We start from the raw sequence: 26,728 nt of genomic DNA on the forward strand, positions 1-26,728 counted from the left end.
GCCTCCTTCCAAATAAATTAGAAAAAGGAAAAAAAAAAAAGAAAAAAAAAAAAAAAGGAAGAGCTTTGCTTCTCATCGGGACTTACTCCAAGGCCCGGCTCTTGGCTTGGCCCCGCGCTCTCCCCTGGGGGCGGCTGAGCATTGTTCAGTGACTCACCCCGAATTGCGTCGCTCCGCGCTCTGGGCTGCGCGTGATGTAACTCTTGTGCTCATGTGGGATTTTCCAGCTCTTTGTTTTCCCTCCCTCCTCGGATGGGTTTTCTGCCGGTTCTTCATCCTGCCTCGGCTTACTTTTTTCCAGGATTGCCCGTGAATCTTTAAAATTAATTTTTTCCTTTTGCTTTTCTTTGGACTGGGATGCCCAAAGCTGGAGTGGTGATTCAAAGACGCTTTTCTCCTTGCGTCCTTGGTCACCTTGGTGTAGGACTCTTTACCTTCATTGGCGTCTGGAGCTGCTCAGCAATCTCCCGGGCTCCAGGTGCTGCCTGGGGTGGTGAAGCCCAGCAGGCTGATGTCTGGAAAGGTCTTTGATATCACCATCAAATTTCCAGTAGCACGTTCACGGTTGGCTTGGAGGGAGACCATGTGCGCCATGTCACCTACCTCACCAGGCCCGGCTTGTTTCTGCCCTTCAAGTACAGGTTTATTATAAGCACAAGATTCTTTTTCTTCTATTTAAGAAGCCTGCTCATGGACTTGCAGGGTTGAGGTATAGGGCCGGAGGGTCTGGGTGTGAAAATTTCAGAAGAAAGAAAGATTCCTCTGTTTTTCTGATAATTCAATGGCCAGCACGACTCCTGTCGTCTTTCCCAGTGCCATGTCCTTATGGCCATTTTTCTCTCCTTCATCTTTCAGATATGGAATGTGCGGACGTGCCTTTATTAACTCCCAGCAGCAAAGAAATGATGTCTCAGGCATTGAAAGCCACCTTCAGCGGCTTCGCGAAAGAGCAACAGCGGCTGGGAATCCCCAAAGGTAAGACATGGCTTCCCAGTGAGCAGCCGTGGCAGACGCAGAGATCGTGTCCTCCTGCCAGGCTGCCCTTCTCCACATCTGCCATCTCTTCTGTGGTGCTCTTCAGGTAGTATTGCCTTGTTTCTTGGCAGCTTCAGCTGGAAAAAATGTGGACATACAGGCAAAACCTTTCAGTACTACTTGGATATTACACCCAACTGACAGATTGTGCCTGTCTGTTTTACTAATTTCTGCTGGATGACTGCTCTTGCAGCTTTGGGGACCTGCTCCTTTTGGACTTCTTCTCTTTGGGGACCTGCTCCTTCCAGGACTTCTATTTGCAAGTCATCTCCACTATATGGAGAAGCAGCAGGGGACCCTTCACGGGAGGCTGATGACAGGGAGAAGCCAAGCGAAACAGAGAAAAGGGTGGGAGAAAGGGTCAAAGAAATGGTGGAATTGTTAAAAGCCCCAAACAAATCCAAAGCTCGTTCCTTGTGTGAAATAGGGCTGACCCAAACTGCAGGTACGGTGTTCCCCCACCACGTTTTACCCTTCTGCCAACGGGCCATCAGTCTCTATGGGATGAAACTCTGCAGGTGCTTATCCACTGGGACAGCTCTAGCACTGTTTGTGTCCTGTTTCCCTGGGGAAGGGGCTTGTGATTGCTCATTAATGGATGTCTTCTACAACCCCTTGGTGCAGATCCCCAGCAGTGGACGGAGACGCACGTGCGGGACTGGGTGATGTGGGCGGTGAACGAGTTTAGCCTGAAGGGAGTGGATTTCCAGAAGTTTTGCATGAACGGAGCTGCCCTCTGCGCCCTGGGCAAGGAGTGCTTCCTGGAGCTAGCGCCTGACTTTGTGGGAGATATCCTTTGGGAACATCTGGAGATCTTGCAGAAAGGTGAGTCCTGGAGTCTCCAGGATGGCTTGTGCCATCCCGGCTGGCCTGATTTTGGGCCTTTCCAAAGACCTTGGCTGGCAGCCTGGCCGTGCGATGAGTGTTCACCTTAGGCTTTAATCCCAAGAAGAGCAGCTTTCAAAGCCCAACTTCCCAGTAGGAATTCAAACGGGCATCCCAACCGGTAGTGGGCAATGCAAATCCTGGCACTGCTTGAAAGAGGAAGGGTGTTTGTGCCGGCCGCTTGGCAGGAATCCACAGCGGGCAGGGACGCTCCGCCTGCCTGGAAACGACGGTGGGATTTTCCAAAGCATTCTTCCTCCCCTTGTTCAGCTCCCGTTGTGAATTTTACTGCTTCCTCCGGTAGAACTGGGTACAACAATACCACCAAAATCCCACCCTAATTTCCCAGTTGTGATTGGAAGCTGCTTTTCTTTGTTTGGTGTCCCAAAAGCTGGCATGGCATTTTAAGAGTGGCTGCGTCCCCCACAGGAGAAGCCATCTCTGCCAGTTCCTGCACGCCAGCATTAATTTTTATTGACTGGGGACACACACATTGCTTTTGGGTGTTGATTTTCATGGCGTCTGGATGCCCAAGCAACGCTTAAGGGTTTTTAAATGGTTTCTAAAGGGCGGGTGAAGAGCTCAGCACCTTTACCGGAGCCGCCAGCAGGAGCAGCGGCAAATCTGGGCTCTGTCTCTGGCTGGTTTTTGCGCAGAGCTGTTTGCTTTCCTGGAATATCCCTCACACTGTCATACCGACCCTGCGTGCTTGTCAGCCGGCCTGCGCTGGTGGCAGGAAGGGGAGGGGGAGCAAAGTTATGCCTTCCAGGAAACCATTGACAAATGGATGTTAATTGCCGATTACTAATTTTACTGCTACCTGTGGTTTGCAAAAGGTAAACACGGCTCTTCCCAGGGTCTGTGTACGGACAGGCTGGTTTTCTGCTCTTTGACTCTATATCTGTTCTGTTCTTCTCATTTTGCCTAGTTTTTATTGAGTGCTTATATCAACAGCAAGCAGTTTAACCAAACAAAGCAAAACGTTGTGGTCAGTCCGATTTTTTCCTTGCTGGAAGCCGTTGCCTGTAACGTAGCGATGCCTTCCCACAACCCTTCTCCCTCCGTTTGGGCTGTAACCTGCTGGAGAGGGCTGCGATGTGCTGCGGGTACTGACCGAGGCAGCAGAGCTGGCTTTGCAGCTCCTTCCTGCAGATTCCCCAGGCCACGGGGATGAACTTGGTGCTGGAGTTTCACCGTCAGGTAGGGACCATCTTTCCTTGTGGCATTGACACAAGCGGGTGTTAGGATGCTGCAGTCATGAGGATGCAAAAGGGCTGAGACAGAGAGGAGCTTTTACAAAGAAAACTGGGAATCTTTGTGCCTGTTGGAGTTTTTCTTCCAAAAGGATGAGAAAATAAAGCTGAATTTCTTTGTTTCGACACTGTCGGTGTAGCCCTGGGAACCAAGAAGTCTCCATCCTGTGTTCGGTTTTACATGTCACCTCTTGCACAAGCTGTCTGAGCCTTAGCTTCTATGGTGAGTTCCTCACACGTTTCCCAGAAGGGCAGTATCTGTGAAGTATTTGGAGAGTAACTAAGAAGAGCTTCCAAGAAATAACCAGCCTCACCCCAAGGACTGATTTCTGTTCCCTGTAAGTCACAGGACTCATCTTACTGGCAGGACATCTCCAAACCCCTGACAAGATCTGGGTTGTGTTGTGCTCGTGCAAAGTTCTCCCTGTCGCATCTCTCCCCGCGCAAGAGGAGATGGTCGTCTCTGCTTTGCAGCTGAGGATGTGAATCGTAGAACGTGTCAGGCCGGAACGGACCTTTAAAGGCGAAGGACCTTTGAAGCGTGAAGAGACCAAGGATTCCCCAGGCTCACCCAAGGAGTCAAGGTCCAACTTGCCAGTCCCCGTCTCATCCGTCTTCCCCAGCCACCCACCATCATCGCTTGGGGGCGCTGATGCTGGGAGTGGTGGTTAACCCCAAAATGCTGGGCTTTACCTATAGCGCTGCGACCGCCGGCATCGGGTCACGCTGGGACAGGCTGTGACCTTGCTGTCCCTCCTGCTAACATGCCTCCCTTGTGAGCGCTTTCTGAGAGTGACTCATGTACCACAGGCTGCTCGGGGTTTAAAAAAGGCAGCAGATGGGCGACTTTTCCCTGCCTGGATTTGGGTATTTTCAGGCATATTTTTCCAAATTTCTTCCTAAAATAACCTCTTCAGTTACCAGCAGTCAGCAGTGCCCTTCACTTGACTGTAAGCGTAGCTGAAGGTTGCTCTCTTTCTCTGTGGTCACCCACCCTGCCCCTTGGCAGACACCGTGGGGAGAGGAAAAGAGCGTTTCTCATTAGGTCTCTCTGTTTGCACAAAACCTCCTTTTGTTAGAGAATATTTTCCACTCTGCAATCCCCAGGAGAGAGGGCCAAAATTAGGCCGCTTGCAAACGAACGTGCGTTATCTTCGGTTCTGTCCTCTTTAGCCTCGGCAGAAATAAACGTAACCCCGAGTTGTCTGTGTGTTTTTTATTTTCATTACCCTCTGCAAAGAAAATAAAATCTCCCAGGCCGGTATCTCTGCCCACATGCCGTGCTGGAACGAGTAAGGTGTTAATGGAAAAACCGGTCAGAGTAGGAGCAATGTGGCTTTTACACGGGAAAGCAAATTCCGCGCCAAGCCCAGGACTACCAACGTGCTCGGAAAAAGCAACGGGAAGCGGAGGATCTAGGCTTTGATGTAAAATGTGCTCTTTCTCAGCGAATTATGCTGATAGAAAGGCTAAAATTTGGCGTGCTGCCCATACGTAACACCGCGGAGTCTGTATCGGGAGTTGGGTGGTGGACAGTGCGGCAAAGCTTTTTTGAGCGTAGGATCTTCTGCCTGCATCAGGCGCAAGGTAAAAGGTGCTGCGTAGGCTGGGAATTAGCATTAATTTGGGGTTGTAGGAGCTGGTTTTGGGATGCAATACCCGCTCACTTGCGCACACCTACTGCTGGTCTCAAAATAGGGGCTTTTTCAGGAAAACAACCGTCCTTGTACGGTGGGGTGGGTTTTCTTTCACGAGCTCATACATGTAAGTGTGATAAGCAATCCTCAAGAGAACGAAGGACGACAAAAATTAAGGCAAGCAAGGAAATTATGCAACTAGTATTTCAGAACCACCTGGAGCCTCTGATTGAGAAAGTTGTTGCTGTTTTGTTTTGTTTTGTTTTGTTTTTGTTTTGATTAAATTTGGGCATGCCTGCAGCAAGAATCCCCAAAGGAACCCAAGTGCACCGAGCACTTGTTTCGGTGGGATTTCAGCTCATTTCTGTGCCTTTGAATGTCCCGGTTTAACCCAGAGAGGAGCATTTTAGGAAGTTCAGACCTCTCTGCGTTACAGCAAGTCTTGCGAAGCACGGTATGCCTATGGACACGTGACATTTCCTTCCTTTTCTCTTTGCAGAAGAGGTAAAACCGTACCCAGCAAACGGAGTGAATACAACATATCCAGAATCCCGCTATACTTCAGACTACTTCATTAGTAAGTCTCAATTATCAGTGTCACTCTGGTGCTTCCAGGCATGAAAGTGCCACCTAGTAGAGGTTTGTCTGCGTCACACCATGCGGTTGTTGCTCTGGCGTGGCAGAGCATGCAAAGTGTGTAATTCTGTCTTTCCAAGGGGTTTGGGTTTATTTAGAAGCCGTTTTTATTTTGGAGGGACCACCTTGAGGTGCCATAATCTGACTTTGCAAGCACCGTTTGTTTGAAGCTGTAGCTCAGTAGACCTGAAAAGAATCGTAGAATCATAGAATGGTTGGGGTTGGAAGGGACCTTAAAGATCATCTCGTTCCAACCCCCCTGCCCCGGGCAGGGACACCTCCCACCAGCCCAGGTTGCTCAAAGCCCTGTCCAACCTGGCCTTGAACACCTCCAACCAAAAGCAACCTCAACACTCCAGACCGTTAGGAATTTGAAAAAAACTTACTAAAAAGGAAGGCGTGTGGGGGAAGAAGGCTTAATTCTGAATTGCTAGGTAGGAGCCTAGCAAGGAAAGAGACGAGCCATCCGTCTAGACTCCTGACCTTCCCATTGCCACTGGGAGATGTTCTTTAAAGGCATTTGAAATCTGTGATGTATTTCATGAACCAGCAAAAAACCCCACCTCACCTGAATTGGGAGCCGGTGAGGAGAGGTGATCGTAGAAGTGACTCATCTATTACAGTCATCAGTGAAGCTTCTTTGCCCTGTATCTCTTTTGCTGAGACTACGCTCCGCATGATTTTCCAGCTTTTCCCCACTAGCAATTTGCTTGAGAGGACTTTGGCGTAATGCACGTTGATGGTGGTTGAGGAGGTCTCATTTTTTTAAATTGCTGCAATTATAAGACGCAATCTCTCTGTAGCTTTTAGAAACCTTGCTCAAAATTAGTGCCCGATTTTTCCAGGCGTCTTATATCCAAAGACAGTCTCAGATCACTGAGGTCAGACCTCAGCTCTCACTGTGCTGGGGGAGACTGGAGGGGGAGTGAGCAACGCTCTGGTTTCTTTGGGCTGCTTGTGTTTGGGTTGCCTTCTGACGCTCCCCTTCTGCCAACAGGTTATGGCATCGAGCATGCGCAGTGCGTGCCTCCCTCTGAGTTCTCGGAGCCCAGCTTCATCACAGAGTCCTACCAGACCCTCCATCCCATCAGCTCGGAAGAGCTCCTGTCTCTCAAGTACGAGAACGACTATCCCTCGGTCATCCTGCGTGACCCAGTCCAGACGGACTCCCTGCAGACAGACTACTTCACGATCAAGCAAGAAGTAGTAACGCCAGATAACATGTGCATGGGACGTGCCAGTCGAGGTAAAGTTGGCCATCTCCCAGGGTTTGCTTGGGTTCTTCCCACCTCTACCTATATCAACGTAAGCGCTGCCTTCCCCTCTATAGGACACGTATTTTGGGGGGACCAAGGCCATCAGCACACTGTGCCAATGCCAGTAACGAAGCCACGTGTCTGATGAGGTTGAACTTCCAGATGGCTCCCCTGGTGGCTTTGAGCCCTCCCTGCCTTTCTGTCTGGGGAAAACGTGAAGAAGGTCTTTCTTTCCTCTACTCTGCTGCCTGGTTTTGTAGCAAAAATGTAGGATTTCTGGCTCTGTACTTTGATGTTAAACTTGAGTGAAGTTGAAATGGGCTTTAAGGTTATTAGGGAGGACAGAGACTGCTGTGTGGTTGTATAAATCTCATTTTCCTAGAAGACCAGGCAAAACCCCACAAATCCTTCAGAAGTTCTCATCAGGAATTAATGTCCAAGGCTCTGAAGAGTTTTACACTTGGTGACGCAAAGTCTTTATCCATTATCTCCATTGATTTTGATGTCTGCTTGCTTGAACTGATAATCTGTTCTGTTGAACCCGAGCCCTGTGCTTTGTTAGGAGACGCAGATGTCATGGGTTGAGTCAGTGACAGAGCTGCAGGACCCCCCGAATCCTTGTGCCGCAACCCTACATCTCCAAAGAGTTATAGGTACATGATTCCTGTTTGAGATGATGGGATTTAAACACCTAAACACTTTTGAGGATCTGAGCCCAAATGCCTTTTCAATTAATATTATTAAATTCTGAACACATGGGGCCCAGATGGCGGAGTACGTTGTAATTACATCGCTTAATGCAAGGCTGAGGATCTGGCTCACAGCGTCTATTCAAAGCAAAAATTGAATCCACAGAGCTCAAAGTCACTTACAAAGGGGTATCGTTATCTCCTGATTCCAGGTAGGGAACCTGAGGCAGGGGGAAGAGATCTGACCTGCCTGCGATCGCGCCCTGAATAGCATCCAGGTGTCCCTATGCCTAAAATGCATTATAGTAACGTGTTGCTGTGAGCCAGGTTTGATGTTGAACGTTTAAACCCATTCATCCAGCTACGAGAGCTGAGGATGTGCTGGGTCCCTGTGAAAGCCGCAGCCCCTTTGCAGGTCTGCGTCGCATACGCGTGGCCCGGAGGAGCTCATTTCCAGTTTCTCATTCTTTTTCCAAGCTGGGAGAGCTAATGACAGGAAAGTTATTATTTGTATTATTGCCTCTGCTTCTGCTGCTGGCTGAGTGCTAGTATGAGAGAGGTGACTTGGACGATACGGTGAGCCAAGAGGGCAGGGGTGTTACAATTTTAGGTAAGCTCCTCTTTCTGGGGTTGTTTTTCTGGCTATCTTTTCATCAGCGTCTTTCCCTTTTCTTGACCTTTTCTTTACCATAGGTGGTGATTTCATCATAATTCTCACTGAAACGCAACGATTCAGGCATGCTTTTGCAATTCTACCTTGAGCCTGTTCTCACTGGCAAGCCTAAAAAGGCTCCAGGGGAGGGAAGAAGGAGCCCTTAACTCCCCTTTGGGGCCCAATACTGATCGCAATTGAAGAAATGCAAGAGGCTACGGCCGTGCTTACACTAACGCGACATTTCAGACACGTAGAAGGGCCTTTGGGTGGCATCAATCCTCCCAGCGTGGTATAAAGAAGCCTCAATAGAAAGCAGAGTCCAGTTTATTTATATTTACGTACGTCTTTACCTTCCAGTGTATTAAAAAGATGAGTCTGTCGCGAAGTCAAGCACTTCAGGATGAAGGTTTTCCAGACGGTCGCCTTTTGTCTTGCTTTGTGTGGGCTTTAGGAGTTAATTTTGTGGTCCCCTGGGAGTTTTTTCACTCTACCTTATCAGCGAGAACGTCTGGTTGGGAAGTGGAGCTGCCAGACTCTTAACAAGTTTCTCCTGAGTAGGTGCAAGCCCTGATTTTCCCAAAGGCTCACGTTTAGGTCAAATTTAGGTGACTTGTCAATGAAATGACCCAAGTCACCTCTCCGGCACTGCGGCTGTTTATCTGGAAGATTTTTAATTCCTTTTCGAAACGAGCTTGTGCCACAGGACTTCTCAGGGAAGTGGTTACGCCAATTAATGAACATGCACAAAGCAGTGTTAATTTTCCCCTTGCAGGATTCAGGAAGTGATTGAAATTCTCAAAAAAAACAAGAAGAAAAAAAATAAATCGAGTTTGAAGCACGGATATTACCAGCAGAATCAAGCCAAGGGGTCCAAACTTCAAATGATTCCGGGCCAGCAATTTGGGCAGAGCCCACGGTAGTTGAGTTTCTTCGCAGCAAGTGCTCTTCAAACTACAACACAACAAATATTTGGGGGAGCGTGCCAACGTCCTTCCACGTTCCTCTTCCCCTGTGATTTACTATCTGGGCCCAAGCTGCGGGTAGCTCTGCCAATGGAAATTTCTCCAGGAGTTCTTGCACAATCCCAGCAGCTGTTTTTAGCCCGGTTTGGGAAATTAGTGAACTTGAATGATCCTGTTACGCTCTTAGTTTGTCAGTAAAGATGTTGAGCAATCGGCAGCGTACGGGAGATCAGAGAGAGCAATTTCAGTTTGTTCTTCGGATCCTTTTTTAGCTCTCTGTTTTACGTACGGAGGGTATACTTACGCTGTCTCTAGTGGGTGTAAAGCAGCATAGCTGAGGATCTGGCCTCTCATGTTCTGGTCTTTACTAAAAATACCCCAGAGAGTAGCCTTGATACAACCCAGCTGTGCTCACCTTACCAGAACTGGAAAAAGAGCTGTTTGAGCTTCTCAGCCTTTTGCACTCCTCCTCCATCAAATCTGCTGCTGTTTGGGGATTTGGGGGTGGAAGCTGGTTGTAACATATGGCAATAAAAAAGGCTGCTGGATAGTTTTGTGGGAAACATCAAAAGTAAAGAAGCTGGGTGTCCAGTGCCCTTGAATATGCCTGAGCAGCATTTATATAGGGCTGGCAGATATAATATGGGACTCATTGGAGACCCATACCTGTCAGCAGCAAGAGCAAGAGGTCCTGGCGCCTGAACTGAGCCTTGAATATCTGTCTAAAGTGGATTACTTCTCTGCCGTTGCCTTTTTGAAACAGACAATTTCCAGTTAGTCCCAGGCATCGGTCTTGGGTAGAGAGTCAGGACTTTGGGGTTTTTCCCCTGACTCACTCTGTCTTTCCCTGGTGCCTGAACATCTCCAGGGCTCAGGTAGCCCTGCTCTGAGTTATGAAGATAACAAAAGTATCACAGTTTCAGGCCGTACTTTTGAGTTTGTTTGGCGACGAGGTGTGCTGGGACAGTAACATTTGCCTGGTTGCCTCCTGCATGCACACAAGGCAGGTGAACCATTTTTCTCCTGGCCATGGCAAGTTAGAGCATCCCCACGCTGGCCGGGCACATCTCACACGCCTTTCCTTCTCGCCAGGTAAACTGGGTGGCCAGGACTCCTTCGAGAGCATAGAGAGCTACGATAGCTGCGACCGGCTGACGCAGTCCTGGAGCAGCCAGTCCTCCTTCCAGAGCCTGCAGCGCGTCCCCTCCTACGACAGCTTCGACTCGGAGGACTACCCCGCCGCCCTGCCCAACCACAAGCCCAAGGGCACCTTCAAGGACTATGTTCGAGATCGGGCCGATATGAACAAGGACAAGCCTGTCATTCCTGCTGCTGCCCTTGCTGGCTACACAGGTAGGGTCACACTCCTCAGGACACCACCTCGGTGCTGAGCGGCTTGGTTAGAGCTTCTCCATCGGTGGAGGGCAAAGCCTTCATGGTCTCTGGGTTGCCCAGTGCCTGCGTTGCTAGCCCAGGGGTCTGTGAGTGAGGAGTTTTGGGGTGTCCCTGGGCTCAGCCACATGCACGTGGGCACACCTGAGTGTATGCAGCCCCCCAAGGCCCTTCAAGCGCGGGCGCTCCAGACCTCAGGGAGGGTGTAGAACCTGGCTGAGTTCAGAGCATTTGATGCCTTGTGTTTTCATTTACGGCTCCTGCTTGGGTCTGGTAGGAACTGGTGTCTGGTTTGTATTGCTGAGAACACAAAGTAGTAGAGAGCCCTCGTTTCCCTCTCCAACACTTTTATGCAACGTGCTGGCCACTTGCTTGTGGTTTCCCACCTTGGGCAGGAGCCGCTGTGTTTCCAGCATTGCTGTGTGTGATGTGAAATGATCTTCTCCGCTTCTGGCATGGAGGAAGCACTCGGTTTTGCTCTTTTACCTTGGTACGAGGCAGGGATGGGATGGTGCCAAAGCAGACCCACACGTTTTCCATTCCTTGCACTGGGAAAGTTGAGGAGGTGACAGGCCACGGAAACTCTGGCTTTTTATATGACAGCCCTCCAAGCAGTCTGGCATCTCCATGGAGAGAGGTGGGATGGGGCTTCCAGCTAAAATTGAGATAATCCTTTCCAGTCTTTCTGTGCCGTGTCTTTTCCCTGTGCTAGAAGTCAAATTCGCAGGGCAGCCTCCTGCCAGTTCCCTTTTCCCTTGTACATACTGATCTCTTCTGCCCCAGCTGGTAGCAGCTGTGGCCCGGAGGAGCCAAGCGGTGGAAATAGTTTGTGCAGATAAAGATCATCAGAAGGTTCAGAGCAGATCCTGAGGTGCGACTGTCCCTGAAATCTCCTCCCACGCACGGCTCATCTTAGGGCTGATATATCTAGTTTTTTGTAAAGGGGGGAGAGATGGCGAGGGGAGGAGAAGTGGAGAGATAATTTTAGGAGCTATGTGTAAAAAAGGAAGTGGTTTGTTGCTATAGCTTTAGTTAGAAAGAAAGCTGAGCCCTGCCTGCTGAATGAGCCTGTTTCGACCAAGTCTATGCAAAATAAAAGTGTGCTCTGTTGTTCCTGAATGGTTTTCGTTGGGGGGATGTGGTGGGCAGAGGCATGAGTGGTCGGAGGGGCTGTGCCCCCCCCAGCACTGTCCTGGGCCGTGCCACGAAAGCTGATGTTCCTAAGAAAAGAGACCAGCGAGCACAACTTGCAATTTTAATTCCTATTTTCTCCTGATAACGCCTTTCACTACGGCCCGTGGGAGTGTTTTGGGTACCCAGTGCCTGGGCAGGAGGGCTGGTTGCGTTTTAACAGCTGGGGAAACTGAGGCACGGAAGCACTGGCAAAACGAGGGGCTTTATTTTTCCGAGCTGGATGTTTCCCTCCGCGTTTGCTGTAGCTTATGGAAAAGAGCCGCCCCCGTAGAGAGGCAGCCTTCCCAGCTCCCTCCGCGAGCGAGGAGCCGAAGTCGGCGGCTGGCCCCTGTGCTTTGCCAAGGAATATTAGCACCCCAAAGAGTGTCCTTGGACTCGTGCCGCCAGGAAGGGGAGACTTCGGTTAATGCAATGCCAGAGCAGGCTTCCAAACGCTTTGCGCTGCGTAACATTTTCCCTTGCCTCATTTCAAACCCCGTTTTGAGCCGGGAAGATAATCCCTTGGCCCAGGCATTTCGGTGTGATCAATAAGTGGGAGCGCCTGATTTTTTTATTTTTTTGCATTGCTTCATTTGAGAAGCTTTAATGAGGAGAGGAAAAGCGGAGGTTTCCAGAATCGGCAGTCACTTGGAAATCCTTGGGCTGGAGCGCTGCTTGCATGCTCCGAAGCCTGCTAAGTGATAATTCAGGACTCAAACCGCCCCAGCCTGCATTTACCATTGGGAAAGATCTTTGGACAGGTGAACTTGACCCCAGAGATGTCCTCTGTCCCTTTTTAAAGCCTCCCGATGTGTCAGTGCCTGACGTTAGCGGTGCAAAGGGAGCCCAGCACGGGTGCAAAGTGAAGGCAGGTCGCTGTGAAAGCAGGTCGCAGCGAGAGCAAGTGAGAACACGTCGCGTTGCAAACCGTAGGAGAACTGGGCAGTCTCAAAACTGCTTTGTGTTTGTGTATTTCTGCAAAAAAAAAAAAAAACCACACAAAAAAAAAAAGGAGAAAAATAAAGGTTGGCCACCGAGAAGTGCTGGACCTGCCTCTTGGGGCAGCTGAGCAAGGAGCCGCGGGGACTCTCAGGCAGAACTCTTAGGTCCTTCTTTTTTTTGCTTTGCTTTACATGACTTTTACTTCACTCGTGGGAGGAAGTGCTGTCTAACAGTTAGAGCAGAGGAACTTGAAGTCTGGGCTCCGTTTGCAGCTCTGGTGAGGAGGTGGAGCCTCCAAACGAGCAGAGCAGGGGATTACCAGCCCAGGGTCCCGCAGCGCCGGGACCCCCGCTTGCCCTTTCTCGCTCGGACGATGCCTCGAGCGCGGGTCCAACACCAGTCACCACCCAGTGGGCCACCCAGCAGACATGCCATGGTGTGCAAGGGTGAAGCCTGGGAGATGACGTCCTTCGTCTCCAGGGCTCTCTGAGTTGACTTTAAGAACTTGACAATATTGTTCAGGTTTTTGTTACCAAGGGCCTGTTTTGCCGGTGGCCCAGGGAGGTGGCACAGTGCTTTATCGCAGCCGTGGCAGATCTCTGATGGTATCTGCCCAAGGAGGCGCATGCTTTGGTGAGAAGGTGCATTTTGGCGGAAGCTCCACTCGCGTTTGATGTGTTCTTCACCCAGCTCGCAAGCAGCTTTTCAAAGCTGTGTTATCTGCCCCCACATCTTGACCTAATTTAACAAGTTGCCATGGTTGCTCAGATAGAGGTTGATGCAATTTTCTTATCTTTTTTGAAGGAGAAATGTAACTGCTCAGGAGTTGGTGAACTTCAGTTTCCATAGCTGCAGGGAGGGCCGGCTCTGGACGCCTCTGGTTTTGGGGCCAGCTCTCTCAAAGTTTGGCCAGTCTTACAGATTACCAGATTTTTATTATTTTTTTTTTTTGACGTGACCCAGGAGACGGAATGCATCTATTAAATTTAGGCAAGAGGGGTGTCAGGAGGCGTCTTCTCTGCAGGCAGATGTGCTAAACCTCACGTTGGCTTAGCCCAGCTCAGTTTAAGCTCCCCGGTTCATGCAGCGGTGGTTGGTGTGGGTGGGCGGCTCGTGGTGGGTGCATGCCAGCACATGGGTATAGATTCCTCCGTACCTGAGCCCAGCTGGGCTAAATCGAGCTCAGCTTTGCCTCCGTGCCACCTGCAGCCCTGTGCCGGAGCTGGATCCTGCACGCCGCTGTCTCCGACCGTGGCCACCAGCACCCTTCGTGAGACCTGACACCACGCGGAGAAATGCGTGCGGTCTGTAGCAGAGAAGCGTGCAGCCCATGCGGAGGGCAGGTGGTGTGGGTCTGACCGCATTGGTCTTTGGCCTTTCTTTCTGCCCTATATTCATTTTTCCACTCTGCTGACCTACTTGTGCTGCTGTCCTCCCGGTGATTCAGGTCCAGTGGAGGTTCAGACCCTCCCTCTGCCCCTGCGGTTGGCGATGGCCACTCCGGACTGAATTGTTTTTGGCTTTTCTTGAGCTCTCCAAAGCACCTGCGTGGGTTTTATAGCCAAGACATGGTGTTTGTTGGCTTTGCGGTACGTAGGACTCTCAGCATCGGCTGTGCAGGCCGGGGCTTTCCATCTCACGGTGTTGTCTGCCTTGCCCCACCGCGAGAGCCGTGATGTGCCGAGCTGCTGCTCCACGTAGCGGAACAGGCAGAGCAGGGCGATACCCCTCGTGTTTGAGAGGCGAAGGGAGGAGAGAGGGATGAGAAAGGTCAAGCGAGTGCACAGCAAACCTTGATCCCTCATCTGCCAGGCTGGTTTTGCATTCGTGATGCTGTCCTTTCCTACGGACCTGGTTAGGAATTTGCTGATGCCTGTATAGACAATCGCAGCACCCGAAGAGTTAATGCCCCCTTCCCAGCTAATATCAGACATGACCTGAGTGTCTCTCTCAGTGACAGATTGATGCTATCTTCATTATCACGCTGTCTTTAGAGAAGACAGAAAGTACTGCAGGGAATAGCCACCTCTCGCAGATGCTATCTCGCCCACGAGCCCAGGAGCGCTTCTGTCTACACGACGGTTTCGCCCAGGCCAGATCCAACCCTGACCTTTGCTATCAGCATTCGCAGCACCATGTCGATAGGGGCCCAAATTTGCCTGCTAAACCCATCTGCCCTGTCCGAATTGTCTGCGGTGCAGATCCTGAAGCCTTCGACAAGCCTCCGTTTGTGCGCGATGCTTATCTGTGACACAGAAGTGAAAGCACGCAGCTGCTGTTTTGCAAGAAAGTCAAATCGGTGCCAAAGAAAGTGGGTCTCTTTGAAGAGAGCTTGTGTGCTGCTTCCCCCCCTTCTTCTTGCCTATGCTGCTGGCCTGAAGCTTCCACCAGCTAGCTCCCTGGATGTGCTGTGGTCATCGGCATCCGAAAATCCACCAGCAGCTGCCTTCCTGGCCCCTCTCCCACCACGGTCCGTTGATCCGGCTGTCCTTGACATCCCGACCCTGTGCAGAAGCTTGCCTGGAAATATCGGCATCCTTCCTGCCTGCTTGCCTGCACTTCTGGAGAAGTGTGCCTCTGTGGGCATCCGTAACCACTTGTATCTCGCGTTAGGGGATTTTGGAGGTCCAGGGCAGCTTCCCCGGCAATCAGAAGCAGCACAACAGCACCTCTGTCCCCTGCGCCATGCCGGGGATGTTGTTAACTCCCTCCTTCTGGGTCACCCCCTTTACCTGCCCTTGCAGGGTGACTTCAAGTGTGACCAGCCAGCAGCTCCTGCCCGCTTTCTGCCCCCGCTGCGGAGCCCCCATGGGCCCGGCAGCGTTTTTTTTTGCCTCCGCAAGGTGGGGAGCTGGAGGGTGGGGCTCGGGGCTGGTTCAGTGGCTCCTGCTCCACCTGCCAGACATGTGCAAATGACAGTGAAATCAGCCCCACGCAACGCTGCCCAACCGTGACGGCAGCTCAGCTCTCACCAGAGCTGCTGCAGCCCCCGGCACCAGCTTCTCAGCAGCCCGGAGGCGACGGCGACGCAGCAGCTGTGGCTTAGTCCCTCCTTCAAGCAACGAGCTGGAGCGTTGCACGGCAGCTCTTGGCCTGCAGGACCACCTTCAGGGGGAGATGTGAACCTCACAAAACCCGCTGTGTTTTGCCAGATGCCTCGGGAGTGAGACCAGTCCTCCCAGCACCTTCTTCCTTGAAACAGAGAAGGATCGGGAAAGCAGAACTGGCCCAGAGTGGCCTGCTTGGCTCCTCTCCTGTCTAGAATCATAGAATTGTAGAATGTTTCAGGTTGGAAGGGACCTTAAAGATCGTCTAGTTCCAACCCCCTGGGCAGGGACACCTCCCACCAGCCCAGGTTGCTCCAAGCCCCGTCCAACCTGGCCTTGAACCCCTCCAGGGATGGGGCAGCCACAGCTTCTCTGGGCAACCTGGGCCAGGGGCTCACCGCCCTCACACCAAACAATTTCTTCCTGATATCCAATCTAAATCTACCCTCCTTCAGTCCAAAATCATTACCCCTTGTCTTACCATTACACTCCCGGATCGAGTGTCCCTCCCCATCCTTCCTGTAGGTCCCCTTTAGGGACTGGAAGGGGCTGGAAGGTCTCCCCGGAGCCTTCTCTTCTCCAGGCTGAACCCCCCCAGCTCTCTCAGCATGGTCAAAAGCATGTGGCTCCCCAAGGAAGGTGCTTTCTGGGTCCTTTCCTGCTTTCTGGGTCCTTCCCCACTTTGCTCTTTGGAGATGCTTCCATCCCAGCTCCACCGCTTCCCTCCCACCCATGCAAAGCCGGCACTACCTGCACCAGTCTGGGCAAGAGCTGGGGAGGAGGCGGTTGGGCTTGGTCTAAAAAGGGAGCGATGGGGACGAGCTTTGCCGTCCCCCCAACGCGGTGGGGGAGATTGGGGACCTTGGGTGCCACAGTGTCATTGAAGGGGGCTCGGGCAGGGCGGGCACGTGAGTGAGGCGAAGGCTGTTTTGGAGACGTTGCTATGCCCAATTGTTTTGTTGGGTTGGAACCACAAACCACAGAGCGAAAAGCATAGGTGCGCCGCTTTTTTTTTTTTTTTTCAGTAGGGGTTTTTTGTTTTTTTTTTTTTTTTTTTTTTCTTCTTTTCTTGTTGTTTGAAAGAAGGAAAACAAAACAGAGGCCGTTGAGAGGGGTGGGGGTGTGAAACCGTCTCGAGAGAGAGTGGGGATGACGTGGTTCGGGCTGTGCCTTCCCAGGTACGGCGTGGATGCCCGTCTGGCCCCGCTGGGTGGTACCACCATCACCATGCCAGCGAAAGCGGCCCGTTTTGCATATTTTGGTTTCAAACCCCTCCAGAGGCACAGGGTAAGAATGTGGTAGGGGACCTCACATCCTGACCGAGGGAGGATGGCACGGGGATGTGGCACCAAACCCTTTGCTCTGGGGACACCCACGGGTGCCATGGGAGGACCGGTGCCGAGGAGGCACCGCTCAGCCAGCGCTTCCCGCCGTAGCAGCCGGCCGTCATCCGGCTTAAGAGGCATATTTTCCCCCTGACGCGGGAGAATTCCTGTGGTGTGACACTCCCCGCTGAAGGACCCCGTTCAGTGCCACCGAGGCCAGACAGGGTCCCCATTGTGGCCCGGTCGGACGGACCAGCCCCTCTGGCGGGGGCTATTCTTAGCAGCCTCCGCGGGTGCCGGAGGTCGTGGCAGGGCTGGAGGACATCCCACCACCCTCTGAGTCCTCGCCTTGTCTTTTGGGGAGCGGGGGCTGCCCCCGTTCCCCAGCCAGGGCCAGGCTTGCTCTGGGATGCCCCTGGATGCGTGTGGTGGGACCGGCGCCATAAAGGGTGGCTTGTGTTCCTCCACCCCACGCTTGGGGCTGCATCCAAAAAAAGGCTGCAAGAACACTCCAGTGGGGGTTGTTTTTGGAGATAACCAAGGCAGCAGGTCGCGTGGTGGGGTCCACCCGCCGAGCTCCGCCGGTGCGGCTGTGCGTGCTTTGGACCATGAAGTGAGCTGGACCAGGCGTCGCGGTGGGGATTTCCAGGGGACGAGCAGAAGGGTTGAAGCAGAAGGGATGGAAAATGGGCGCTGCTCCCAGCTCCTGCGGGGGCGGAGGTTTGGGGTGCGGAGACAAGCCCGGCAGCTTCATGCTTGCCCTGATTGCTTTGGGGATGCCATGTTGGGGCGATCGCCTCTGTGCGAGCCAAGGGTCCCCTTGAAATCCTTTAGGCATTGGGAATAATAACTCCCTGCTCCTTGCTGGTCCGCAGAACGGGCGAAAGAAGCTCATTTCTGAAGATAGCCCTCCCAGCACTAATTACAGCTGTAGTGGGCCACCAGATGATGCGTGGAGCCTCCAGCCCCCCTGCCCTGCGATCTCCCCAGCGCTGTTTTCGGGCACGCAGGCTCGGGCATGTGCTGGGGTTTGGTTCCTGCCACCTCGTGCATCGCCCGCCTCGCTGACATTTCGGAGTCGTGCGGCAGCGGCACATCTGCAGGGCCTCCGCCGCCTTCCCCTCTGGCAGGGCGTGTGTTTATAGGAGCCGAGACATGCCTGCGAGCCCTGCAGTAAACACATTCTTGACATAATTGCTTGTCCAACACAGAGGAATTTGGGGTTTTACGCTCGTCCCGCAGGCAGCTTGGAATAGACCTTGGGAATCCCTGTTCCAAGGGTGACACCGCTTCCTTCAAAATCCCAAAATACCCGGCAGAGCGGCACCCGGCGCAGCGGCAGGAGCCCTACCTCGCTTGCTGGAGAGAGGACGAGAAATTGCCGGGTTTCCCGACACCTCTCGGTGCCAGCTGGCAGCCCAGCCCCGAGCACCAGGCGGCCACTTGGCTCGGGACTAGTGATGCTTGAACCTCGAAAGGCTCCCACAAAGCCAGCGTGGCCCAGGGGTATTTTGAGGGCAGTTGCTTACTCAAGAACCTGGCGCCCAGGTGGTGGCTTTCCATCCATCCTATTTTGGGGAAGGAATAAAAAAGATTAAGTCCTCCTTCTTCGGTTGGGCTGGAGAACAATCAACGTGAGGTGACAAACCTGGTCTTGCTTCAATCTTGTCTCTGTTTCTCTCTCAACCTGATTTGGGCGGCTCTCCGTAAGCCCAAATTGTAGGGAATTGGTGTAAAGTCGGATGGGCCAAGAGAAACCAGCCCCGGATGAAATCACCTGTGATTGCCTTTGGAGGACCTCAGGCAGCTGAAATAACCTTTTTCCCCAATGTTTTCTCTTTATTTAAAGCCCGCTGCTATAAATAGGTCGAAGCTTTGAGATGCGGTGGCATTTCAGGCCAGGGTTTTGGCTCTTCCCTTTCGGATGAGAGGCGAAGGCGTCATTTGAATTTCCTCCCTCGTTTTGGCGTGGATAACCCAACTCCATCCCTACCGGAGAGCGCGGTCGTGGAGTCAACGTCTTGGCAAGCTCCCGCTGAGGACGATGGGCTGGAGCCTTTCCCTGCTGAGTGTCGTCTTCCCATTTATAAGCAGAGCGATGCTGTGAGCTCCCTGCTTCGTCCCGCCCAGGGCTGTGCGATAACCCCCAGGGTTTGGCAGAGGATTCGGTAGCCTGCAAAACCTTGGAGCGGTTCCTTAGGGATAACAGGAGGGAAACAATTTGGGGAGGGCTGGACGGGGCACAGCGATTCCCCTTGTCCCGGCGCCAGCTCTCTCATTTCCTCCTCCCCAGCAGCTCATCTGCTCTTGAGTCATTTCAAACCTTGTGGAAAAGGGGGAACAGCCCTCTCTTCCCTCTGCGGGTTATCCCGCAGCCACAGCTCTGACAGCCTTCAGTGTCATTCGTGGAAATAGGCTGTTCTCCATCTCTTTTTCTGAGTAAATAACTTTTTTCCCGGCTTGAAGCTTGTCCTGATGGCTCTCAGCAGGCGGGTTTACCCCAGCCTGCCATCCTAATCCAGTCCGTGCAATTCTTTCGGTGATAAATAATTTCCTCTAACCTCTGCCTGTGTTTATTATTATTATTGTCATGCTTATTATTAGTGATGTATTCTAAGCTGCCTTTAAAACATGGCAAAACCACTCCCGAAACACGTTGCCCAGAGCTAAGTGCAATATTTTGGGTGCGGCCGCATTTGGAAGTTGCTCATCAAAGAGATTTTGGCTTGAGGGTTTCTCCTCTACCTTTGGTTGGGGCACAAGCGCAGAGCAAAGACAAGGATTTCGAAATCACTCCACGTACACCACGAATCCAGCCGAAAGCAGGCTGCGGAGCCGCCGGCTGGCGACGGGGTGCACCGGGCACTGCGGGTTAGATGGGTCGGGCTCAGGACCACGAGGCAAATCGCTGTTGGCCAAAATTTAACCCCCGGGGGAAAGATGGAGGCCGCGGCGTTGTAAGGACAGGCACGGGATGCTGCGTGTCACCTCGTGCCTCTCCGGCTGGATTAGGAAAACCAGCAGCCGCCGGGAGGTTTGCTTATGGCTTTGCAAAGACCGTGCCAAGACCACGATGGGGAGATCCACCGGTCCTTGAGCTGGTGAGATCTGCCTGCCGAGCCCGTCAGCCCCTGCCTTCCCCGCGAGCCGGCGGAGCCCGTTCCTGCAGCAACACGCCCTGGAAAGAGGCCAAATAATTTTCATACTTGGGTCGTTGCCCCCCGCCCCCCCCAAACCCCCGCCTTATCTCGGTGAACAGCAAAGAGTCAAGGTCGGGAAGCCGGGAGTCTGCCGGGGTTCATGCGATGGCCGGGAGCCTTTTTGGCACGGAGGAAAACGGTGGTGCTCTTGTGCCAAGACAATGACTCCTCGCTGTTTGGATGCCAGAAAAATAATCCTATTTATGTAAGTCGAAGTGAAGCATTCCGGTGCATTGAATATTCAGCTCTTCTTGCAAATAGGAAGCTCTTTTACCTGCAGGATTTAACTCTCAAGCTGTCACCTCAGCCCAGATCCTGCCCTGTGGCCACTGATACTTTTTTTTTTTTTTTGAAAGTAGAAGGTTTCATTTTTTTTCCACTGAGCACCGTTTGCATGTGATTCCCCCCGCCGCTGCTTTTCCTGGCGTTAATGTCTCACGTTTCCTTTGTCTTTCTAGGCAGTGGACCCATCCAACTGTGGCAATTCCTGCTGGAACTGCTCACTGACAAGTCCTGTCAGTCCTTCATCAGCTGGACGGGTGATGGCTGGGAATTCAAGCTTTCCGACCCAGACGAGGTAGAGTGCCCTGGGATTAAGTGCCCAGCCCAAATCCCTCTGAAATATTGGTGTGGATAACCCTCCCCTCATCCCTTCAGGGCTGAGATTTGTTGTTCTGGTCTTGGGTATGCGTAGGGGAAAACAAGGAACTAGAGCCCAGATGAAAACTCGTTAAAAATGGGGCTGCAGTAATGCCTAGGAAGCAGTAATTTTGTTGGGAAAGCTGGTGGGAAGTAGCTGAAACAGCGTAGAGATAGATCTAGTGCCAAAGCTCTTCAAATAGCATGTGTGCAGGTGAGAGAGGGAGCTTCCCCCTGATTTTGGGGAACAGATAGGACATCCATTCCCTTCCTTGACTTATATATCCTCAGAGAGTCCTCTGCAATGTTCTGCCATTGCATGGAGGTTGGTTTTCCCAAACTCTAATGCGTGTGGCCCATTTGTGTCCATCTTAAAGACGAGGAAAGTCCTCTCCCTTCCCTTGTGTCCGATGCCGATGTCAGCCCAACCAAGCCAGATGGGTTTTTCCTTTTTTCCTTCCCTGTCATGCTATATCCTCATAGAGTCCTCTGCAATGTTCTGCCATTGCATGGAGGTTGGTTTTCCCAAACTTGAATGCTTGTGACCCATCCATGTCCATCTTAAAGACGAGGAAAGTCCTCTCCCTTCCCTCGTGTCTGACACCGATGTCAGCCCAACCAAGCCAGGTGGATTTTTCCCTCCCTTCCCTGCGATGCGTATCCCCGCCTTGACTCTCCTCACCCTTCTCCCAGGTGGCCAGGCGATGGGGCAAGAGGAAAAACAAACCCAAGATGAACTACGAGAAGCTGAGCCGCGGCTTGCGCTACTACTACGACAAGAACATCATCCACAAGACGGCCGGGAAACGCTACGTCTACCGTTTCGTCTGCGACCTGCAGAGCCTGCTGGGCTACACGCCCGAGGAGCTCCACGCCATGCTGGACGTCAAGCCGGATGCCGATGAGTGAAGACGGATGGCCGGGGCGGAGAATCACCCCGTGTCATTGTGGAGAGTCGATGGGACTTTTTCTGTTGGTTCTTTGGTTTGGTTTTTTTTTTAAATTTTTGCTGTCATTTTTGTTGTTCGTTTTTTTTTTAATTTTTTTTTTTTTTAAAGAAAAAGAGCAACTCAGATATGATGCTTTGAGGGTGTTGGGTGGTAGAAGAGGCAAACTTTTGGCCGAAACCTAAAAAGTTTGGTTCAGAAAAGGATGGGCTTTTTTTTTTTTTTCTGAGAAATTCTGAGTTTGAAGAAAGCCAGAAAAATGTAGCTCACTTAAAAAAAAAACAACAACAACCCCCTCCCCATCCCTTGCTGTTTAGAAAGAATATTATCCAATGGATCCCTTTGGTTTTTGTGTTATTCGCACACAAACTGACAGGTCAGGAAACGACAGTGTTCCCGAGGATTTGAGGATTTTAAACTTTTTTTTTGGGGGGGGCGGGGAGGGAAAACCAACGTGGGTGAATATTCCTTCTTCGGGGAGGGGCAATATAGGAAAAAAACAAGAACTTTTTGTCGTTCTTGTTACATTGCCTTTCTGTCGGTTGTCGTCTTTTCTACAAAAGACAGAATTTTTGCTAGGAGGGATCAAAACTTTTTTTTTTTTTTTTTAAAATTTGTTAAAGTTTTATTTTATTAAATTTTGTGCCAGTATTTTTTTTTTTTTTTTTTTAAAAATAGTCTTAAGCTCTAAGATGGTCTCAGTATTGCAATATTGTGTGTGTTTGTTTCTGTTACGCCAGCAGAGAGTTTTATCAGTGAGGAAAAAGTGGAAAAAAGAAAAAAAGAGAAAAAAAAAAGCAAGTTTAGTTTATGTAGACCCCACTGGAGAATTGGAGCGCTGCGACTCGGCATCTCCGAATCGTATGTGAAGGAAAACTGAACTCCAAACCTGGCTCCTAGCGATGCCGGCTGGATGTGCCGCTCTCACTTCCAGTCCCACACGCTTCGCCCCGCCGTTTGCTGATAAAGCTGGTTGAAATTTCTGCTTTTTTTTTTCTTTTCTTTTTTTTTCCCCTTGGTGTTAAAAAAAAGGGGGCCGTTTTGTATGGCCGCGTCGTGCGCACGAAACCTATCAAGGTTTGCGGGGCAAAATGTCTTTTTTGCATTTTCCAAATTCCACCTTTTTTTTTGCTCAAGGAACGCTTCGGTGCTTTCAGAAAATTTGCGGGGTGGTTTTTTTTTTTTTTTTTTTGGAAAGGGGAGAAAGTCCCCTGAATGCGATAAATGGAAAAAATATGTAAGTTGGTTGCGGGGGCGGGGGGAAATGAGGAAAAAATTGGAAAAACCAAAGGGAAATGTTTTTTCCTTCCTGTTTCGACCAGCTCTATCTTTATTGCTCTGTGTCTTAACCAGCCTGGGCACATGCAGAAAGGAAATTGTCCCTGCAAACGGGTTCTTTACTGCTCTTCGTGAGCCCGGTCCTGCGGACCCCGGCAGGGTGTGAGTAACACGGAGCATATGCCCGGGATAAAGGAGAGGTCTCACGTGCCGGAGCGCTGCAGGATCGGTCCCGGGGGGAGCTGCTCCGTCCGTCCTCCAACCCTTTTGCCTTCAGAGGGCTAAATCCTGCTGCTCCGAGCGATTCCCGGGATGCTCGGAGCAGCCTGAGGCTGGCCGTCGGGGTGGGCTCGGTGTGAGTTAGAGGATGGAGCGGTGATTTCATATCCCGATACGACCCCGGAGCTGGATCCGTGTGGATCCGACTGCCGACATGGGGTCTATCGCCCCTGGGAGCCACGGGGTGGTTTTTTTTTTTTTTTTAAAGACAGTATTACGCGTTTGAACCAAAAGTACCTTCTTTTTGTGTTGTTTGTCTGTCTGTGTGTTTTAGGGCGTTGCGTTCATTACGGAGGCGCTGCGAGATGGTAGCGGGGGGCGAGAGAGGGGGGAAGGCTCTCCAGGGATGCTCGGATCCTGATATATCGGCTCGGCAGGACAGGGCTCTGCGTGCAAAGAAACGAAATATTCGGGCACGGAACCCCCGCTGCCTGGGGGCGGTGTCGGATGGGGAGCTCGACCCCAGGGCAAAGTGATGCTGGAGGCGCCGGGCTCCCCATTCTCCAGCGCCTCCGTATCCCCGCTTGGTCATTTTGGGGTGAATCAACCCCAAAACCGCTGCGTGCTTTAAAAAAAAAGATGATGGTGGAGGGGAAACGCGTGGGCCCAGAGGGAGCTCCAGCTGAGGCGGGTGGAAGCGGGCGGTTTGGGGAAGGGGAGGTTTTGCTGTGAGCTGACGGGGGCTGCGCATCGTCCCGCTGAGCGCACGGAAAGAAAAGGGCGAGAGGGATGGAAAGGAAGGGAAAAGAGAGGGAAGGGAGGTGGAAGGAGCATGCCCCAAAGGAGGAGAGGGACGCTGCCTGCTGGGAGGTTAAACTTCAGCGTGTCTCCTTGGGCAGACAGGGCGAGTGGGAGAACGCGGCTCGGCCGAGCTGGAGAGAGGGAAGGAAAACGTGGATATTGGTGGACGAGGTCCCCCCACCCCAGGGCAGCGGGGCAGAGCTCCGCCGCCGAGCCCAGGCTCGCCGCAGCCGCCGCCGAGCAGCTGAAAAGGGAGTCGGGCAAGACGTGACGGCACGGAAACGTGCCGGGGAGGCGAGCTGTTAAAGAGCATCCCAACGGGACGCATCGTCTGGGTAGGATTTGCGGCAGCCGGGTGGGTTGTTTTAAGGCGTTCGGGGTTGCTGCGGATGCAGAGAGCCCTTCGCTTACCCTTCAGGGGCCGCTTGCTTTGAAAAAATCCCCCTTACACCCTTAGAAAGGGTGCTGCCAGGAGGCCAGGCGCCCCGGCTCCTGCCCTCGGCACCGTGCCGTGCCCCGGGATGTGTCTTCTGCTTTGCACGGATGCTCCACTGCAGCCAAAGTGCCTTTTTCAAGCAGAAAACAGGGATAAAATTTCCCTCCGCTGGATGGAAATGCGGGTTCGGGTACCAGCCCATCCTTCGGCCAGGCTACGTTCCTCCTCCGCTCCGCTGTGCTTGTTTTTTCCAGGTTTCCAAACCCGAACCTGTGCGTTCCCAGGGATTTGGGGAAGATGGTCTAAAGGTTAGAAAGGGCGAATGATGGAAAGCGGCTCTGTTTTTCGGAAGTAGCCCCCGGCTGGAGCTTCTCCATCGTTTCTCCCGGTTTTTTGCCATCCCAGCCCACAACCTGGGGGCAAGTGCAGCAGGAGAAGGGCAGGTCGGTCCCAGGGACGTCAGGTTCATCCTTTTCTGTTTTCCTTTTGCTTCTTATTCCCAACCTAGAGACCATCCCGGAGAGGGCTGCGTGCTGTTTATACACTGGAAATTTGCGGATTTGTTTTCGTTTCTTTTTTTTTTTTTTTTTCTTTTTTTTTTTTTTTCCTTTCTGCTTTTTTAATTGCGTGTTGGCTTCTGGCGAGGGATGCGCTGGAACCCAAACCCTCTGCCCTCCTCTTTGTCGAGGCCGTGAAAATTTGGTTAACGCCCGCCCACGTGCTGGACCAGAGGATGGGTTTGGGTTGGGATGACGGAGATCTGCCGGGGATGGGACTCGCGCCCGCGCCGCCCTCTGCGCGGGGACGAGCTTCGCCCTCGGCAGCTACACGTGGCTTTTGGGAATGGGGTGATTTTGTCTTGTTTTGGGATGTCTCAGGTGCTTTTGGTGGTTTTTCTGGGGTATTTTCTGTGTTTGGCTCGTGATCTGCTGTTCTTTGCGTGGGGCCGTGTCCCCTTGGTTTCCCCCCCCCCCCCACCCCGGCAGAGCCTGAGCCCTGCCTTGCAAACGGCTTTCAGCAATCGCTATTTGGGACCTCGGTAAAGGGAAAAAAAACAAAACCAGATGAAAAATTCAAGCACTTTTTCTGCTGCCTGCCCCTCTCCGTCCCTGTCTGCAGGGTGACCATAACCCACGGACACTCGTGCGAGCGTAGACCCGTTTTATTCCCGCGCTACCACCGGCCGCGATCGTTCGGGGGGAGAAATCAAAGATATTGTAAGATTTAACCTTCTCGCGTCTTTCCAAACCGACGCCTCCTCCAAAAAAGCAGGTCCCAGTAAGCGCCCGTAAATTCAGGTGATGCGGGAGACGTCTCCATCTTCCCGACTTTTGCTCTTCCGGATGGGTTTTCTGCGAGGCTTTAGGGCTTTAGGTTGCTTTTTCTTCGTTAACGTCGCAAAATTTGGATGCCTTGGCGTGCTCTGCTCTCTGGTAGGGTCTATATAACATCCGTGAGCTGTTGTCTACATTCCAAAGAGGTTTAAATAAATGATAAATCTATGTATACATATATGTTATAATGGAATATCTCCGGGAATTAACTGCCTCAGTTAAAAAAAAAAAAAAAAAAAAGCCTTTTTTTTAATTTTCTTTTGTTTTTACACATGGGATTTTTTTTTTTAAGCTGATAAACATAGAAGAAGAAGAAGAAAAAAAAAAAGAGATTGTTATATTGTGCTGTTCGACTATTTTCCAACTTGTATTTTCATATAATTTATATTTTTTAAAAGTGGAAAAAAATTTTAAAAGCGAGATTAAAAACGGAAAAAAAAAGGAAAAAGCGGGTGCTTTTTAAAAAAAAAACAAAAAAACAAAAACCAACAAAACTGAGCTGAGGTAGCTTAGAGATGTAGCGACGTGTGTGTGTGTGTGTGTCCGTGTGTCGTGTTTCGTTTTGTTTCGTTTTTTAAAGGATAGAAAAAACCGAAAGAAACCCAAATCCCTCCTACATTGAATTCTTAAAGGAGGAGGGCATTGGTTTTGTTTTAATTCTTGATGCTGGCACATCATTTTGCTGGAGAGTTTTTTATATACTGTAGCCTTATTTCCTATCATATTTTAAACCATGTGAAATTAAAAGAGGAATAATTCATAACCCCTGGGTGTCGGTGTGCTTATTGGTTGCCTTTACTCTTTAAATTCGGGGAGAAAAGGGGAAAAACGACGCAAAAACTTCGAAATCCCAGCAAGTTGGATTTTTTTTTTTTATTTCTTCCCCTTTATTGAACAAAATTGCCTGGTTATAGGGATTCGGGCTCTGGCTGGCGTCGGCAGCCGCTGGTCTCGGGGACCGGAGAAGGGAGATGCTGCCAGGACGGT

The 26,728-nt window shown here is 51.5% G+C and overlaps 1 protein-coding gene across 2 annotated transcripts in view; it reads left to right on the forward strand.

The window, feature by feature from the left end:
* Positions 1-26,504, forward strand: part of ETS1 (ETS proto-oncogene 1, transcription factor) — a 79,652-nt gene extending 53,148 nt beyond the window's left edge. For both annotated transcript variants that reach the window (XM_054222983.1, XM_054222985.1), the window contains 7 exons: positions 856-975; positions 1,660-1,860; positions 5,310-5,387; positions 6,444-6,692; positions 10,101-10,361; positions 20,546-20,664; positions 21,420-26,504. In XM_054222983.1, coding sequence (XP_054078958.1) covers positions 856-975; positions 1,660-1,860; positions 5,310-5,387; positions 6,444-6,692; positions 10,101-10,361; positions 20,546-20,664; positions 21,420-21,635 — 1,244 coding nt within the window. In that variant the 3' untranslated portion in view covers positions 21,636-26,504. The remainder of the gene's footprint in view (positions 1-855; positions 976-1,659; positions 1,861-5,309; positions 5,388-6,443; positions 6,693-10,100; positions 10,362-20,545; positions 20,665-21,419) is intronic.
* Positions 26,505-26,728: the final 224 nt, after the last annotated feature.

The sequence above is a fragment of the Rissa tridactyla genome, chromosome 17 (assembly GCF_028500815.1).
Source record: "Rissa tridactyla isolate bRisTri1 chromosome 17, bRisTri1.patW.cur.20221130, whole genome shotgun sequence".
NCBI classification, from domain to species: Eukaryota; Metazoa; Chordata; class Aves; order Charadriiformes; family Laridae; genus Rissa; species Rissa tridactyla.